Source organism: Oncorhynchus kisutch, linkage group LG18 (assembly GCF_002021735.2).
Source record: "Oncorhynchus kisutch isolate 150728-3 linkage group LG18, Okis_V2, whole genome shotgun sequence".
NCBI classification, from domain to species: Eukaryota; Metazoa; Chordata; class Actinopteri; order Salmoniformes; family Salmonidae; genus Oncorhynchus; species Oncorhynchus kisutch.
Window position 1 is genome coordinate 33188012 of NC_034191.2, and position 16271 is coordinate 33204282.

At 41.2% G+C, this 16271-nt stretch overlaps 1 protein-coding gene and 1 pseudogene across 1 annotated transcript; both read left to right on the plus strand.

Annotated features, from left to right (window-relative positions):
• The first annotated feature begins 1496 nt into the window (after positions 1–1496).
• On the plus strand, positions 1497–4125 carry LOC116354789 (olfactory receptor 11A1-like). Its single transcript, XM_031796323.1, has one exon. The coding sequence runs from the start codon at positions 1803–1805 to the stop codon at positions 2733–2735; it is 933 nt and encodes a 310-aa protein (XP_031652183.1). The 5' UTR covers positions 1497–1802; the 3' UTR covers positions 2736–4125.
• A 10617-nt stretch (positions 4126–14742) lies between these two features.
• On the plus strand, positions 14743–15939 carry LOC109909396 (olfactory receptor 11A1-like; annotated as a pseudogene).
• The last annotated feature ends 332 nt before the right edge of the window (positions 15940–16271 follow it).

Here is a 16271-nt window from a genome sequence, read left to right on the forward strand (position 1 = left end):
GCTTAAGCATTGTTGTGAACTCAGAAAATCAAATGTTGCTGTTTTTCTATTTTAAAAGTTTGGAAGAAACTGGTGGAAACCGGAAAAATATGGGGGAATCCGAAACCTGGAAAAACTAAACTGAGAATATGGAATTTGGGGAGAAAAAAACGAAGTAGACATGAAATTGAAACTGATTTAAAAGGACTCACAAACGTTTTTTTCTGTGCATGACTGCACTTTAGAGTTTTTTCCTGCAGCCCAGCATTTTGTGGAAAGTTGAGGTCAGGTCCAATATTGACTATGCACCCAAGAGGGAAAGAAGTTGGGCCATCCTATAAATGTTTTAGAGAAATTGAATATATCAAATTTAGCAGACTCTTTTATCCAAAGTGACTTAGTAATGTGTGAAGACATTTTTAAGTATGGGTGGCACCGGGAATCAATCCCACTATACTGGCATTACAAAACTCTACCAAGATGCATGAGGTTTATAAATGCTTTGTGAAACTTCATTCCAAAATGATTTATAAGGCCTTTATTAAGCGTTGCTTATGATAAACTTTATAAAGCACAAGTTTGTCAAATTTGACATCGGTGATTATGTCACACAGTTATGCCAAATTTATGAAACCTTTATAAAGCATAACATACGGTTCTAGATTATTTGTAACACATTTAAGTATTGTTTATGAAGGCTTTATGAAGCCTTTATAAGCTGCATGTCATTTAAAGCTGGACCGATACTCCTACCTCAAGAAATGCCAGGTCGCAATTGTAAATTAGAACTTGTTCTCAACTTGCCTACCTGGTTAAATAAAGGTAAAATAAAATTTAAAAACAGACAGACAGTCGAGCACATTTCTTATATTTTTCTGCCTCTTCAGTCCAGGGTCCACTGTATTGTGCCATTGCGAATGTCAGACTCCACTAGGTGAGGCACATCGATCTGCAGGTTGAACATGATTCGATTGTAGACTCCTAATAGTGCAGTTGGATAAGGCAATTTTACAGCTAACTAGCTGCTTCACATACTGATATTGTCTTTGGTATTATTGTGCGTAGCTATGTTTGCTAGCCAGCCAGCCCATAGAGAAAGCATTACAATGTGGATTTTGTCATCAACTTGAGCTGCAACAGATTTCCACAACAATTTTCATATGTTGCTACCATCCCTATTAAAAAGGCAAAATGAAACATTGGTTCACAAAAAAATATTGTTGTCACATACTAGTGTTATTTAAATGATAAGAATGAGCGTTTTGGGTGGATTTTTCATTTAAAAAAGGCATTTGAACACCCTGGAGGGCATGTGATACAAAATGGTATCTGTTTTTCTCTATATGGTTTCCTTGACTCTGAAAATATCTAATTATCCACAGATGTCCCCAGGTATTGGTAATCCTTTGCATATCACACCATGGCAGGCTTCTTCTTTTTTTATCTCACAAGTATAAGAAGCAAGTGAGGAGCTGAGTTTAAGGAGGTCATCATGGATTAGAAATGAGCTGTCTTCATTTTGGATTTAGAATACATGTAATCAATGTATTATTTTGCAATTTAATGTAAAGTTACATGAGTGCAGGATACAAAGAATAATATTGTTTGAATTATGTTATCAGGAGAATGAAAAGCTGTCTATATTGGTGAGTATACTGTATATGTGGGGAAATCTATTACTGAATCAACAAGTCAAGGAAGTATCCATTTAGGTTGTCTGTTCTTTGTGATTTCATCAATTTAAGTTATATGAAAGCTATAGTAGGAGGATTTGCTCCTCTTCTTCAAACATTGACAGCACATATTTAACAACTCCCAGGACCATGGAAAACTCTACTCACTTTAAGGTCTTCAGGCTTGCTGCATACGGTGATATCGGACAATTGAAGTATTTTCACTTTGCTGTAGTAACTGTATTATATGTTGTCATCATTCTTGCCAATGCTTTACTTATTGGAGTTATCTGCATTGAAAGAAGCCTTCATGAACCCATGTATCTGTTTCTATGTGCTTTGTTTGTTAATCAGTTGTATGGGAGCACTGGTTTGTTTCCTGCTCTCATGTTTTACTTGCTGTCTGACACACATGATATTTCCCTTCTTTATTGTTATCTCCAGATTTATGTGTTGTACACATACGGTTTAACGGAATTTAGTAATTTATCAGTTATGTCCTATGACAGGTACATCTCTATTTGTTATCCTCTACAGTATAACAATATTATGACACCTAAAACCATTTGTGGCTTAATTCTACTGCCCTGGGTGTATTCTTTTTTCCTAATCGCCATCGTTATCTCCCTGAGTTTGCGACTGCAATTTTGTGGTAACGTTCTAGACAGACTGTATTGTGACAACTACTCAGTCGTCAAGCTTGCCTGTTCAAATACTATGCTGAATAACATATGGGGTCTTGTTGTCACTGTGCTTTCTATTTCTTGTACTATATTTCCTACCATATACTCATATGTAAGAATTCTACAAATATGTTTAAAGTCTTCTAAAGAGACGAAACAGAAAGCATTTAACACCTGTACACCACATATATCCTCTTTGCTGAACTTCTCCTTTGGCTGGTTATTTGTAATTATACAAGGCAGATATGAAACTGCAGACCTTCCACCTATACTTCGCACTATTTTATTTGTTTATTTTCTGATATGTCCACCAATTTTCAACCCTTTAATGTATGGTGTTAGGATGGTTAAAATCAGGCATGCTTGTAACAAGGTACTAGGCCTTAACCCTGAAACATAACCTGATAGTTCCTTTGTGTAATTTAGAATGATGTGTTTTCTTACTTATAGTTGCTATAATTGACTGCAAAAATCGCATCAAGTTTATCATGTATTGTAACTGAGAATGTTTTGTGTCATATTAGCTAGTTAGTTGCATAATTACAGAGCATCAAGGAGAGCTGCCCTCCCTACCTTCAGACTATGCTCAAACAGATACTGAGTGGGATCTTTGGGAAGACCCTACACCCCAAACCATTCTGCCAGATCTGGACTCTTGGCCCACCTAACTCAGGACAGCTATGTAACTGCCCATCTTCCTAAAACATATGTCTTCTTGAATTTTTAAATTTTTTGTTGCAGTTTTCAAGTCAATTTCCTGCAGTTCTACACGTTTTGCCATGAGGCAGAAATAAAGGGAATCTCTCACGAAGGTTGTATATTGCAGGTTTTTTCTGCAATGTATATGTAATGAATGCTTACTTATTCTGTCTGTGATGGCTTATGATTTTTATTTTATTCCCATAACCATTTTCTCTCACTTAGCAAATGTTAAACTCTCCTGTGTTGAAAGTGCACTGAGCAACCTGCATGGTATATGTATCATAGCAAGTCTAGTGGTTTCACCTTTTGTGTTAGTTGTGCTTTCATATGTCAAAATATTACTTATTTGCTTGAAAGCCTCAAAGGAGTCACGAAAGTAGGCTTTTAATACATGTGCTCCCCACTTGATCACTTTCATAAACTTCTCTACAGCCATCCTTTTTCCTGTTGTTTACAGTAACCAGAAATATCTGTTCAGTTTATTCTGTTCCATAGCCATGGGGGAAAGATATTCTATGCCCGCACTACAGAAGGCTATATTGGTCCGCGAATGCAGGACTAGTAAAGGCCTAGTGTGCTACTTTTGTGCGAAAAAAAAGTCATCCAAAAATATTAATATTTGTTATTCATTCAGATTTTTCAGGGGGTGCTGCATCACCCTCAGCACCCCTACTTCCTGTGGCTATGTTCTGTTCCCACCACTGTTGTAGGGATTTTAGGACCAAGGAGATCAGAAATCTGAACCTAAACGGGTACCAATTATGACTTTAGATGGTACAGCAGCAGGTCCAGGGTTACTGGTTTGAATCCCAGGACTGACAAGAATATCTGTCAAGATGTGAGCTGCCAGAACTGAATGCTTATACTGTATTTGTTTTTTATCATCAACATAATTGTTTGTATTGCATCTTATTTCTGTAAATGTATTTTACTGTCATAGTACTGTAAAGCACTGTAGTAAAGTCAAGTCAGGGTTGCTGCTGTGGCTCTGACTGTCACGTTCTGACCTTTATTTCCTTTGTTTTTGTATTGATTTAGTATGGTCAGGGCGTGAGTTGGGTGGGCAGTCTATGTTTGTTTTTCTATGATTTGGGTATTTCTATGTTTCGGCCTAGTATGGTTCTCAATCAGAGGCAGGTGTCATTAGTTGTCTCTGATTGAGAATCATACTTAGGTAGCCTGGGTTGCACTGTTTGTTTGTGGGTGATTGTCTATGTTGATGGCTTGTTTCAGCGCAGCTCGCATTAGCGTCACAGTTGTTATTTTGTTTACTGTTTTTGTATAGTGTTTCAGTGTTCAGTTCTTTCTTTAATTAAACATTCAACATGAACACATATCATGCCGCATTTTGGTCGTCCGATCCTTCTCGCCTCTCCTCTTCAGATGAAGAGGAGGACGACCGTGACACTGACCCTACGTTCTTCTAGAATGTCACTGGATATGTACTGTATGTGTGTTTCAGGGGGGTTGGGGAAAGGGCAAAATGATGTAAGGTTCCAATAAGTTCTGTTTCCACAAATGGGCAGTAAAGTATTCCTCTAGTAGTGAAAGATCTATAGACTTAGATCATCAGTATATCTGTCCCATTATGGCATCTGCGAGAGCACTGGAAGCACCATTGAGGCAATCTCCATTTTAAAGTAGTCCATTTTCTTCTACTACTTCTACGAGTTGTCAAACAAACTGGAAGGGTGCATACTGCCACCTGGACAGTGTTTTTTTAACAGGTATAAAGCCAAGGTTGGCTATTAACTGCCACCTGCAGTTATGGAAAGTTTGCTCATAAGTATAATTCACTGGCTGATCCACCAGTTACTACTTCAAAATGGTGAAAGTCCTCAATGCTGCAGCCCATGCTAAAACTGGCTTTTGGGCACTACAGTCCTCTATCTACCTCTATGGTTACATACTTTTTGGGCCGGTCGCTGAGCTAAAGATGGATCAGCCCATCCGGCATTTGCCCTAACTACCTGGCCTGTCTGTTTCTGCTTAATTCTTAAATATATGTTCACACTGTCATTTAAGCACAGGTGTTGTTTAATACCACTATCCAATGATAATGTCCCTGAGAGGAAAAGCTTGTGAGTTGTGTTAGTTTTAACATAAAGAACCGCTTACAGCATAACATTCTAAGTGAGTGGTTCCCGCACAAGGTGTCGGCACTACCCCCCCCCCCAAAAAAAACTGGGTAGTGCATCAGTAGTTCCTCTTGTTATGTTAGTCATTGCATACCTTAGAGAGCTATTTACAACTTTTCAGAAATGTACAGATCAACTAGCCAGCCATGTCAGCTAATGTATTTGTATTTATCTTTTGTCCATAGATATTGTCGTAATTGTTTAGTCACTCAAATATCACATGAATACACATAAGACATGGCAAAATGTATAGAATTGCAAGAACATTTGCTTTAAAATTGCAACATTTTCTTTGTACCCGATGACAAAATGTGTAGAATTGCAGGAAATAATCATTCAACTTGCAAAATTCTCTCCGCCAACAAGAGAGGTGTGAACAGTTTGTGTCATAAACAGTGCTTGTGCCCATAGAAATAGATCTATGTTAAAATTAGTACTTAAAATCAGTCATAGGCCTAAGATAACAATTTACCAAATGTCTTCTTAAGTCCAATATAAGAAAAGTATATGTACAGTGTATAGAGTAGACCTATGAACAGCTATTTTCACTTAAATGTCCAATGTAGCCATTTTTGTCTCAATATCAACATTTATGGGTAACAACTTAAATACCTTACTGTGGTTATTTTTTACCTCTTTAATTGAAACCAAACAAATATGGCTTCTTAGCAAGGACACAATTTAAGCCGCCTCCATTTTAGAGAATTTGGCAGTACTTTAAACAGGCCTCACAACCGCAGACCATTTATACGGCGTTGTGTGGGTGAGTGGTTTGCTGATGTCAACGTTGTGAACAGTGCCCCATGGTGCAGGTGTGGTTATGGTATGGGCAGGCATAAGCTACGGACAACGAACGCAATTGTATTTTATCAATTGCAATTTGAATGCACAGAGATACTTTGTTGTGCCACTCATCTGCTGCTATTACATGTTTCAGCATGATAATGCATGGCCCCATGTCGCAAGGATCTGTACACAATTCCTGGAAGCTGAAAATGTCCCAGTTCTTCCATGGCCTACATACTCAGCAGACATGTCACCCATTGAGCATGTTTGGGATGCTCTGGATTTACATGTACGACAGCGTGTTCCAGTTCCTGCCAATATCCAGCAACTTCGCACAGCCATTGAAGAGGAATGCGACAACATTCCACAGCCCACAATCAACAGCCTGATCAACACGATGTGGAGGAGATGTATCGTGCAGCATGAAGCAAATGGAGGTCACACCAGATACTGACTGGTTTTATGATCTGCGCCCCTAACTTTTTTTTTTACGGTATCTGTGATCAACAGTCCATCTCATTCCCAATTATGTGATATCCATATGTTAGTTCAGAGTTGGGAGGGCCAAGAGACCAAAGGTGTCAGAACGGAGTGCTTGAGTTGGGGTGTATGTAAGGTTTGATCATAGCCTGAAGGTAGGGAGGGGCAGTTCCTCTGGCTGCTCCGTCGGCAACTACCTTGTTTGATATTGGATCTTGAAATCATGAAACGACAATAGTCTTATGACTATAGATTACAATACCTTAAGTGTAAAAAATTTAATAAGACATTCAAATATAGTATAAAGTAATTCCGAAAACTAGGCTACTATGCACAGGTTTGGAGAAGATTGCTGCTGAACTGATCGGGACGAAGGAGGACAATGGCCATGGTGTTAAGAGATTTCAGCATGTGCGAATATACGTCTTTCCAAAACTCATTACATGGACTGGTGTAGTTCACAGAATTTTCAACCTCATGAGATCTGTTTTTATCATGACTTGTCAATACTTGGCTTTTACTTGTTATGATTCAAGATAATTGGATAGCCATTTGATCCAGTGCAAGCTATTTCGCACCAGGTCCTGCTATCAAAATCCTCCTCTCTCCCTCTCGCTCTTGCTCAAATGCTAAAGAATGAATTGTATTAGTAAATGTTCTACTGCTACTGTAGACCTGTAGTCCAATCACTGCAAAAATACATATAATTTACTAATCATACATATCAATAACCATTGTTTTATATAGCTTAATAACAAGATAGATATTAGTCTCCACTACGACATACAGGTGTCAAGTGTATTAGAAATGCAGCTGCTATGCTACACCTAAACTATAGCCTACTGTAGCCTATCAAAGCTAATTTAACACATAGGTTTATAGTATTAGATGTAGATGAAATTGAGAATAGTGCAGCCTGGTCTCATAAACTAGATGTAAATGTAAATTCAGTCAACAAATTTGTATAATAATTTATGTTAGGTATGGTTACATAAGACAAAAGGTTACTTAGGGCAAACATTTAAGGAGGGTGGGTAGTTGGTTGGTTGGTTGGTTGGTTGCTTTGAAATGTTACAAGTTGTAAATAGTAACATATCATACTAAATGGAGGGAGACCGATTTACATTAACTATGTTACGTCTACCCCTGATTCCAGATTGAATAGTGAGGTAGCCTACGGAATGGAGTGCAATGGAACATGAAAGAGAATGATTTTAAAACAAACAAATAACACGCACATTTTTGGGGATCTATATATAATCAAATAAGAGCACTTATTAAGGTTTCTAGCAGACCTAAGGTTTCCAATCACTGTTCAAAATGAGATCAAACAAGTGAAGTCTTAACCAAATGAACAACAGAGACAAAATGCAATATCAAAGTTTATTAAAATAGTTTGGGGAATGGCCTTCTCTCCGAGGGAAGATTTGACGGCAAGTCACATATGTCACATTAATGGAAGGTGTGAAAAACATTCATTTGTGTTTCCCTGGCTGAGTTGACTAGCTGATATGAGCTGATGGCCCATCAGTTGAACTACAAATGTAGGATCTTAATTTGAGCCAGTTTGCCGCAACAGGAAATGTGAATAATTATGTGGATTTTAATTAATGGACATTTTGTAAGGGTTGATACAATTTCTGTAAGAGGAGATCAAGTCTGAAATTTCTAAGTGGAAATTAAAAACTTCAGAAATCTTTTTAAACTTCAAATACATTACAAATTCGACATTTCCTGCATTACAGGAAAGTTCTCCTGCAACAGGGTGATCAAATGAAGATCCTACATCTGTAGGAAGTTTGCTAGCGACAGATTTTTTGTCTTTCGGTCATTGAAGGCTGCCGGTGTGGGCATGAGGTATGGGTGAGATGGCGGACAGAAAAAAATGAGAAAAGTGGAACTTGTTTTGAGTAAATATGAAATGGTGGATCACACATAACTTTTGGAGGAGCTACAGAAGGAAATTGAACATGATGACAGTGAGGATGAATTAACTGTGGTGGCATGTGCGATGAAGACCACCGAGTTTGAACCTCATCCTGATGATGACAAAGACGATTCTGACCCAGTGGGAGTGATATTTTTGGAGAGAATTTATCCTTGCCTTTTGGCAGATCCATATGTGGATTGAGATGCAACAGATTTCCACAGCAATTTCCATATGTTGCTACCATCCCTATTAAAAAGCCAAAATGAAACATTGGTTCAAGATGGCGTAGCAGTCAGACGTCTTTGTCCTGTCGTGTCCCTTCTATATATCGTTATTTTACATATTTTTCTTTGCATATCTTTAAAAATATTTTGCTAAACCTCAACATCTAAATACTCTCCTGCAACCCGCCTCACCCAATGTAGCGTGGATCTGCTTTTTTTTCCTAAAGTATCTATATTTACTTTGGATCTGGAATCCCTCAACTGAAGCTAGCCAGCTAACTACCAGCTATCAGTCAGCAAACCATTGCCAGCGGTCATCAGCTAACCTTCAGCTCGAATAGCTCTCGCCAGTTCAAACAACGTGACTCTAACCAGAACATAACGGACCTATTATTTTTATCCACGGATCCCCACCGCAAACTGAAAATTTTCATCTGGATCTTCACAACTAGCTAACCGCAACCCCGGATGACTACTCCTGGCTAGCATTTCCATCCACTTAGCTTGAAGCTAGCCCGGCCAGAGCTCCTGTGCTACCACCGAAGCATACTCCTGGGCTACAATATCCGGACCCCTTCTACAGCCGGTACGGGGCATGGAACCCCGCAGATCCCATACGACTGGAATACCGACATAATCTGCCCGGGGACTCCAACAGGCCCCTCAGACGCGACGCCCGCTGAAGGCCCATTATGCTAACCAGCTAGGCCTGCTAGCTACCTAGAGCTACTTGGAACCCTACTAATTCCACGACCGGTCTATCGACGTCACGAAGAGGCCTTCTCCGTTGTGCATGAAGAGGCAAAAACAGACTTAACCCCATCGCGACGTCCCCCAAAGGCTAACTTTCTAGCCCTTGCTATCTGCTTGCGTGCTAACCCGGCCTGCTAACTGCTAGCCTGCCCCGGTCTACTAACTGCTAGCTTGTTTAGCCCCGGTCTGCTATCTGCTAGCTTGTTTAGCCCCGGCCTACTAACTGTTAGCTTGTTAGCACAGGCCTGCTAACTGTCTGAATCGCCGTGTCCCCAGCCAGCCCAACCACTCACTGGACCCATATTTATTTTCAGTCTCTTTTCGATTTTTTATTTGATTATACCTTCCGATAACTTGCCTCACCCAATGTGATACGGAATCGCTATTCATTTTAATTTTAGAATACATTCAAGAACCTCCAGAAGCTAACCAGCTAATTAGCTACAAGCTGTTTAGTCATTGTTCGCCACTGCTAGCGGCTTTTACCTTCTGCACAGCCAGCCCTGTTTTTAGCCTGGATAATACTCGCCAGTCTACCAGTATCGAACTGTCTCTCCACAACAATGCCGGATTCCTGCCGTAATCCCTGGACCACTACTTCTGATCTTCACAGCTAGCTTGCACCCAGTACTGAAGCTATCCCTGAGGCCCACCTCCCGGCCTACTCAGCTGTTCATCCGAACCCCACTCAAACACGGCTAGAGCCCAATACTCCACCGGATCCTTGCTGTAAACTCTGGATCTTGGCTAATGCCACTGCCACGAAGCTAGCACCAGTTAGCCGTGAGCCAGGCACATCTTCCTGCTAGCAAACTAAATTCTACAATAGCTCTTTTTCCATCTGGCTTGGATTCTCTGTCGACACGGCTGTTTCAGTATGATATGTAGGATAAAGGAAGACAGACACCAATGTAAAGTTCAATAGCCTTGTTTGTGCATTGTACAAATCCCTACACATGTCCGGGGAACAGTCTGGGCTAGTCGAATACCTATCAACTAGACTCCGTAACAACGGCCCCCCGCCGCATCACCATGACTGGTCTGCCGACGAATACATCATCCACTGTGCCTTCAACCGGCCTCCGTCTGAGCAGACCCCCCCCTACCACCCCCGGGCTACTAACTTTAAAAGCCGTGTGCTAGCGTAGTGGTGGCTTCCCTGTTCCATCTACTGCTGCCCCCTGGACACTATGATCACATAGCTGATGCCTGCTGGACTGTCCATTAATCACGGTACTCCATTCTGTTTATTTATGTTTTATCTGTCGGCCCCAGCCGCGAACTCAGGCTCTGTGTGTAGTTAATCCGACCCTCTCTGCCTAGTCATCGCCATTTTATCTGCTGTTGTTGTGTTAACTGACTAGCTGTTGTTGTCTCACCTGTTGTTTTAGCAAGCTCTCCCAATCAAGACCTGCGATTACTTTATGCCTTGCTGTATGTCTCTCTCAAATATCAATATGCCTTGTATACTGTTGTTAAGGTTAGTTATCATTGTTTTAGTTTACAATGGAGCCCCTAGTTCCACTCCTCACACCTCTGATACCTCCTTTGTCCCACCTCCCACACATGTGGTGACCTCACCCATTATAAACAGCATGTCCAGAGATACAACCTCTCTTATCATCACCCAGTGCCTGGGCTTACCTCCGCTGTACCCGCACCCCACCATACCCCTGTCTGCACATTATGCCCAGAATATATTCTACCACGCCCATAAATCTGCTCCTTTATTCCTTGTCCCCAACGCTCTAGGCGACCAGTTTTGATATCCTTTAGCCGCACCCTCATCCTACTCCTCCTTTGTTCCTCGGGTGATGTGGAGGTAAACCCAGGCCCTGCATGTCCCTAGGCACCCTCATTTGTTGACACCCTCATTTGTTGACTTTGTTTTACTCACTGCTTTAGCACACTCTGCCTACCCTGATGTCCTTGCCGTGTCTGAATCCTGGCTTAGGAAGGCCACCAAAAATTCTGAGATTTCCATACCTAACTATAACACTTTCCGTCAAGATAGAACTGCCAAAGGGGGAGGAGTTGCAATCTACTGCAGAGATAGCCTGCAAAGTTCTGCCATACTTTCCAGGTCTATGCCCAAACAGTTCGAACTTCTAATATATTTTTTTTATCTCTCCAGAAATAAGTCTCTCACCATTGCCGCCTGCTACCGACCCCCCTCAGCTCCCAGCTGTGCCCTGGACACCATCTGTGAATTGATCGCCCCCCATCTAGCCTCAGAGTTTGTTCTGTTAGGTGACCTAAACTGGGATATGCACCCCGGCAGTCCTACAATCTAAGCTAGATGCCCTCAATCTCACACAAATCATCAAGGAACCCACCAGGTACAACCCTAAATCCATAAACATGGGCACCCTAATTGACATTGTCCTGACCAACTTGCCCTCCAAATACACCTCTGCTATCTTCAATCAGGATCTCAGTGATCACTGCCTCATTGCCTGTATCCGATACGGGTCCGCGGTCAAACCACCCCTCATCACTTCCAAACGCTCCCTAAAACACTTCTGCGAGCAGGCCTTTCTAATTGACCTGGCCCGGGTATCCTGAAAGGATATTGACCTCATCCCGTCAGTTTAGGGTGCCTGGTCATTCTTTAAAAGTAACTTCCTCACCATCTTAGATAAGCATGCTCCGTTCAAAAAATGCAGAACTAAGAATAGATATAGCCCTTGGTTCACCCCAGACCTGACTGCCCTCGACCAGCACAAAAACATCCTGTGGCGGACTGCAATAGCATCGAATAGTCCCCGCGATATGCAACTGTTCAGGGAAGTCAGGAACCAATACACGCAGTCAGTCAGGAAAGCAAAGGCCAGCTTTTTCAAGCAGAAATTTGCATCCTGTAGCTCTAACTCCAAAAAGTTCTGGGACACTGTAAAGTCCATGGAGAACAAGAGCACCTCCTCCCAGCTGCCCACTGCACTGAGGCTAGGTAACACGGTCACCACCGATAAATCCGTGATAATCAACGGCTGGCCATGCATTCCTCCTGGCTACTCCAACATCGGCCAACAGCTCCACCCTCCCCGCAGCTACTCGCCCACGCCTCCCCAGCTTCTCCTTTACCCAAATCCAGATAGCAGATGTTCTGAAAGAGCTGCAAAACCTGGACCCATACAAATCAGCTGGGCTAGACAATCTGGACCCTCTATTTCTTAAACTGCCCGCCGCCATTGTCGCAACCCCTATTACTAGCCTGTTCAACCTCTCCTTCGTATCATCTGAGATCCCAAGGATTGGAAAGCTGCCGCGGTCATCCCCCGCTTCAAAGGGGGAGACACCCTGGACCCAAACTGTTACAGACCTATATCCATCCTGCCCTGCCTATCCAACAGATCACTGACCATCTCAAATCCCACCATACCTTCTCCGCTGTGCAATCCGGTTTCCGAGCCGGTCACGGGTGCACCTCAGCCATGCTCAAGGTACTAAATTATATCATAACCGCCATCGATAAAAGACAGTACTGTGCAGCCGTCTTCATCGACCTGGCCAAGGCTTTCGACTCTGTCAATCACCATATTATTATCGGCAGACTCAGTAGCCTCGGTTTTTCTAATGACTGCCTTGCCTGGTTCACCAACTACTTTGCAGACAGAGTTCAGTGTGTCAAATCGGAGGGCATGTTGTCCGGTCCTCTGGCAGTCTCTATGGGGGTACCACAGGGTTCAATTCTCGGGCCGACTCTTTTCTCTGTATTTATCAATGATGTTGCTCTTGCTGCGGGCGATTCCCTGATCCACCTCTACGCAGACGACACAATTCTGTATACTTCTGGCTCTTCCTTGGACACTGTGCTATCTCATCTCGAAACGAGCTTCAATGCCATACAACACTCCTTCCGTGGTCTCCAACTGCTCTTAAACGCTAGTAAAACCAAATGCATGCTTTTCAACCGTTCGCTGCCTGCACCCGCACGCCTGACTAGCATCACCACCCTGGATGGTTCCGACCTAGAATATGTGGACATCTATAAGTACCTAGGTGTCTGGCTAGACTGAAAACTCTCCTTCCAGACTCATATCAAACATCTCCAATCCAAAATAAAATCTAGAGTCTGCGTTCTATTTCGCAACAAAGCCTCCTTCACTCACGCCGCAAAACTTACCCTATTAAAACTGACTATCCTACCGATCCTCGACTTCGGCGATGTCATCTACAAAATAGCTTCTAATACTCTACTCAGCAAACTGGATGCAGTTTATCACAGTGCCATCTGTTTTGTTACTAAAGCACCTTATACCACCCACCACTGCGACCTGTATGCTCTAGTCGGCTGGCCCTTGCTACATGTTCGTCGCCAGACCCACTGGCTCCAGGTCAGCTACAAGTCTATGCTAGGTAAAGCTCCGCCTTATCTCAGTTCACTGGTCACGATGGCAACACCCACCCGTAGCACGCGCTCCAGGAGGTGTATCTCACTGATCATCCCTAAAGCCAAAACCTCATTTGGCCACCTTTCCTTCCAGTTCTCTGCTGCCTGCGACTGGAACGAATTGCAAAAATCTCTGAAGTTGGAGACTTTTATCTCCCTCACCAACTTTAAACATCTGCTATCTGAGCAGCTAACCGATCTCTGCAGCTGTACATAGTCCATCGGTATATAGCCCACCCAATTTACCTACGTCATCCCCATACTGTTTTTATTTTATTTACTTTTCTGCTATTTTGCACACCAGTATCTCTACCTGCACATGTTCATCTGATCATTTATCACTCCAGTGTTAATCTGCTAAATTGTAATTATTCACTCCTATGGCTTATTTATTGCCTACCTCCTCATGCCTTTTGCACACAATGTATATAGATAATTTTTTCTCATAATTTTTTTCTACTATGTTATTGACTTGTTTATTGTTTACTCCATGTGTAACTCTGTGTTGTTGTCTGTTCACACTGCTATGCTTTATCTTGGCCAGGTCGCAGTTGCAAATGAGAACTTGTTCTCAACTAGCCTTCCCTGGTTAAATAAAGGTGAAATAAAAATAAAATAAACAAAAAAATATTGTTGTCACATACTAGTGTTATTTAAACGATAAGAATGAGCGTTTTGGGTGGATTTTTCATTTAAAAAAGGCATTTGAACACCCTGGAGGGCATGCGATACAAAATGGTATCTGTTTTTCTCTATATGGTTTCCTTGACTCTGAAAATATCTAATTATCCACAGATGTCCCCAGGTATTGGTAATCATTTGCATATCACACCATGGCAGGCTTCTTCTTTTTTTATCTCACAAGTATAAGAAGCAAGTGAGGAGCTGAGTTTAAGGAAGTCATCATGGATTAGAAATGAGCAGTCTTCATTTTGGATTTAGAATACATGTAATCAATGTATTATTTTGGAATTTAATTGTAAAGTTACATGAGTGCAGGATACAAAGAATAATATTGTTTGAATTATGTTATCAGGAGAATGAAAAGCTGTCTATATTGGTGAGTATACTGTATATGTGGGGAAATCTATTACTGAATCAACAAGTCAAGGAAGTATCCATTTAGGTTGTCTGTTCTTTGTGATTTCATCAATTTAAGTTATATGAAAGCTATAGTAGGAGGATTTGCTCCTCTTCTTCAAACATTGACAGCACATATTTAACAACTCCCAGGACCATGGAAAACTCTACTCACTTTAAGGTCTTCAGGCTTGCTGCATACGGTGATATCGGACAATTGAAGTATTTCTACTTTGCTGTAGTAACTGTATTATATTTTGTCATCATTCTTGCCAATACTTTACTTATTGGAGTTATCTGCATTGAAAGAAGCCTTCATGAACCCATGTATATGTTTCTATGTGCTTTGTTTGTTAATCAGTTGTATGGGAGCACTGGTTTGTTTCCTGCTCTCATGTTTTACTTGCTGTCTGACACACATGATATTTCCCTTCTTTATTGTTATCTCCAGATTTATGTGTTGTACACATGTGCTCTAACAGAATTTAGTAATTTAGCAGTTATGTCCTATGACAGGTACATCTCCATTTGTTATCCTCTACAGTATAACAACATTATGACACCTAAAACCATTTGTGGCTTAATTCTACTGTCCTGCTTGTCTTCTTTTTCTCTCATGGCCATCATTATCTCCCTGAGTTTGCGACTGCAATTTTGTGGTAACGTTCTAGACAGACTGTATTGTGACAACTACTCGATAGTCAAGCTTGCCTGTTCAAATACTATGCTGAATAACATATGGGGTCTTGTTGTCACTGTGCTTTATATTTCTTGTACTATATTTCCTACCATATACTCATATGTAAGAATTCTACAGATATGTTTTAAAGTCTTCTAAAGAGACGAAACAGAAAGCATTTAACACCTGTACACCACATATAGCCTCTATGCTTAACTTCTTATTTGGCTGGTTATTTGTGATTCTACAAGGCAGATATGAAACTGCAGATCTTTCACCTATACTTCGCACTATTTTATTTGTTTATTTTCTCATATGTCCACCAATTTTCAACCCTTTAATGTATGGTGTTAGGATGGTTAAAATCAGGCATGCTTGTAACAAGGTACTAGGCCTTAACCCTGAAACATAACCTGATAGTTCCTTTGTGTAATTTAAAATGATGTGTTTTCTTACTTATAGTTGCTATAATTGACTGTAAAAATCACATCAAGTTTATCATGTATTGTAACTGAGAATGTTTTGTGTCATATTAGCTAGTTAGTTGCATAATTACAGAGCATCAAGGAGAGCTGCCCTCCCTACCTTCAGACTATGCTCAAACAGATACTTAGTGGGATCTTTGGGAAGACCCTACACCCCAAACCATTCTGCCAGATCTGGACTCTTGGCCCACCTAACTCAGGACAGCTATGTACCTGCCCATCTTCCTAAAACGTTTGTCAAAATTTTTTGTTGCAGTTTTCAAGTTAATTTCCTGCGGTTCTACAC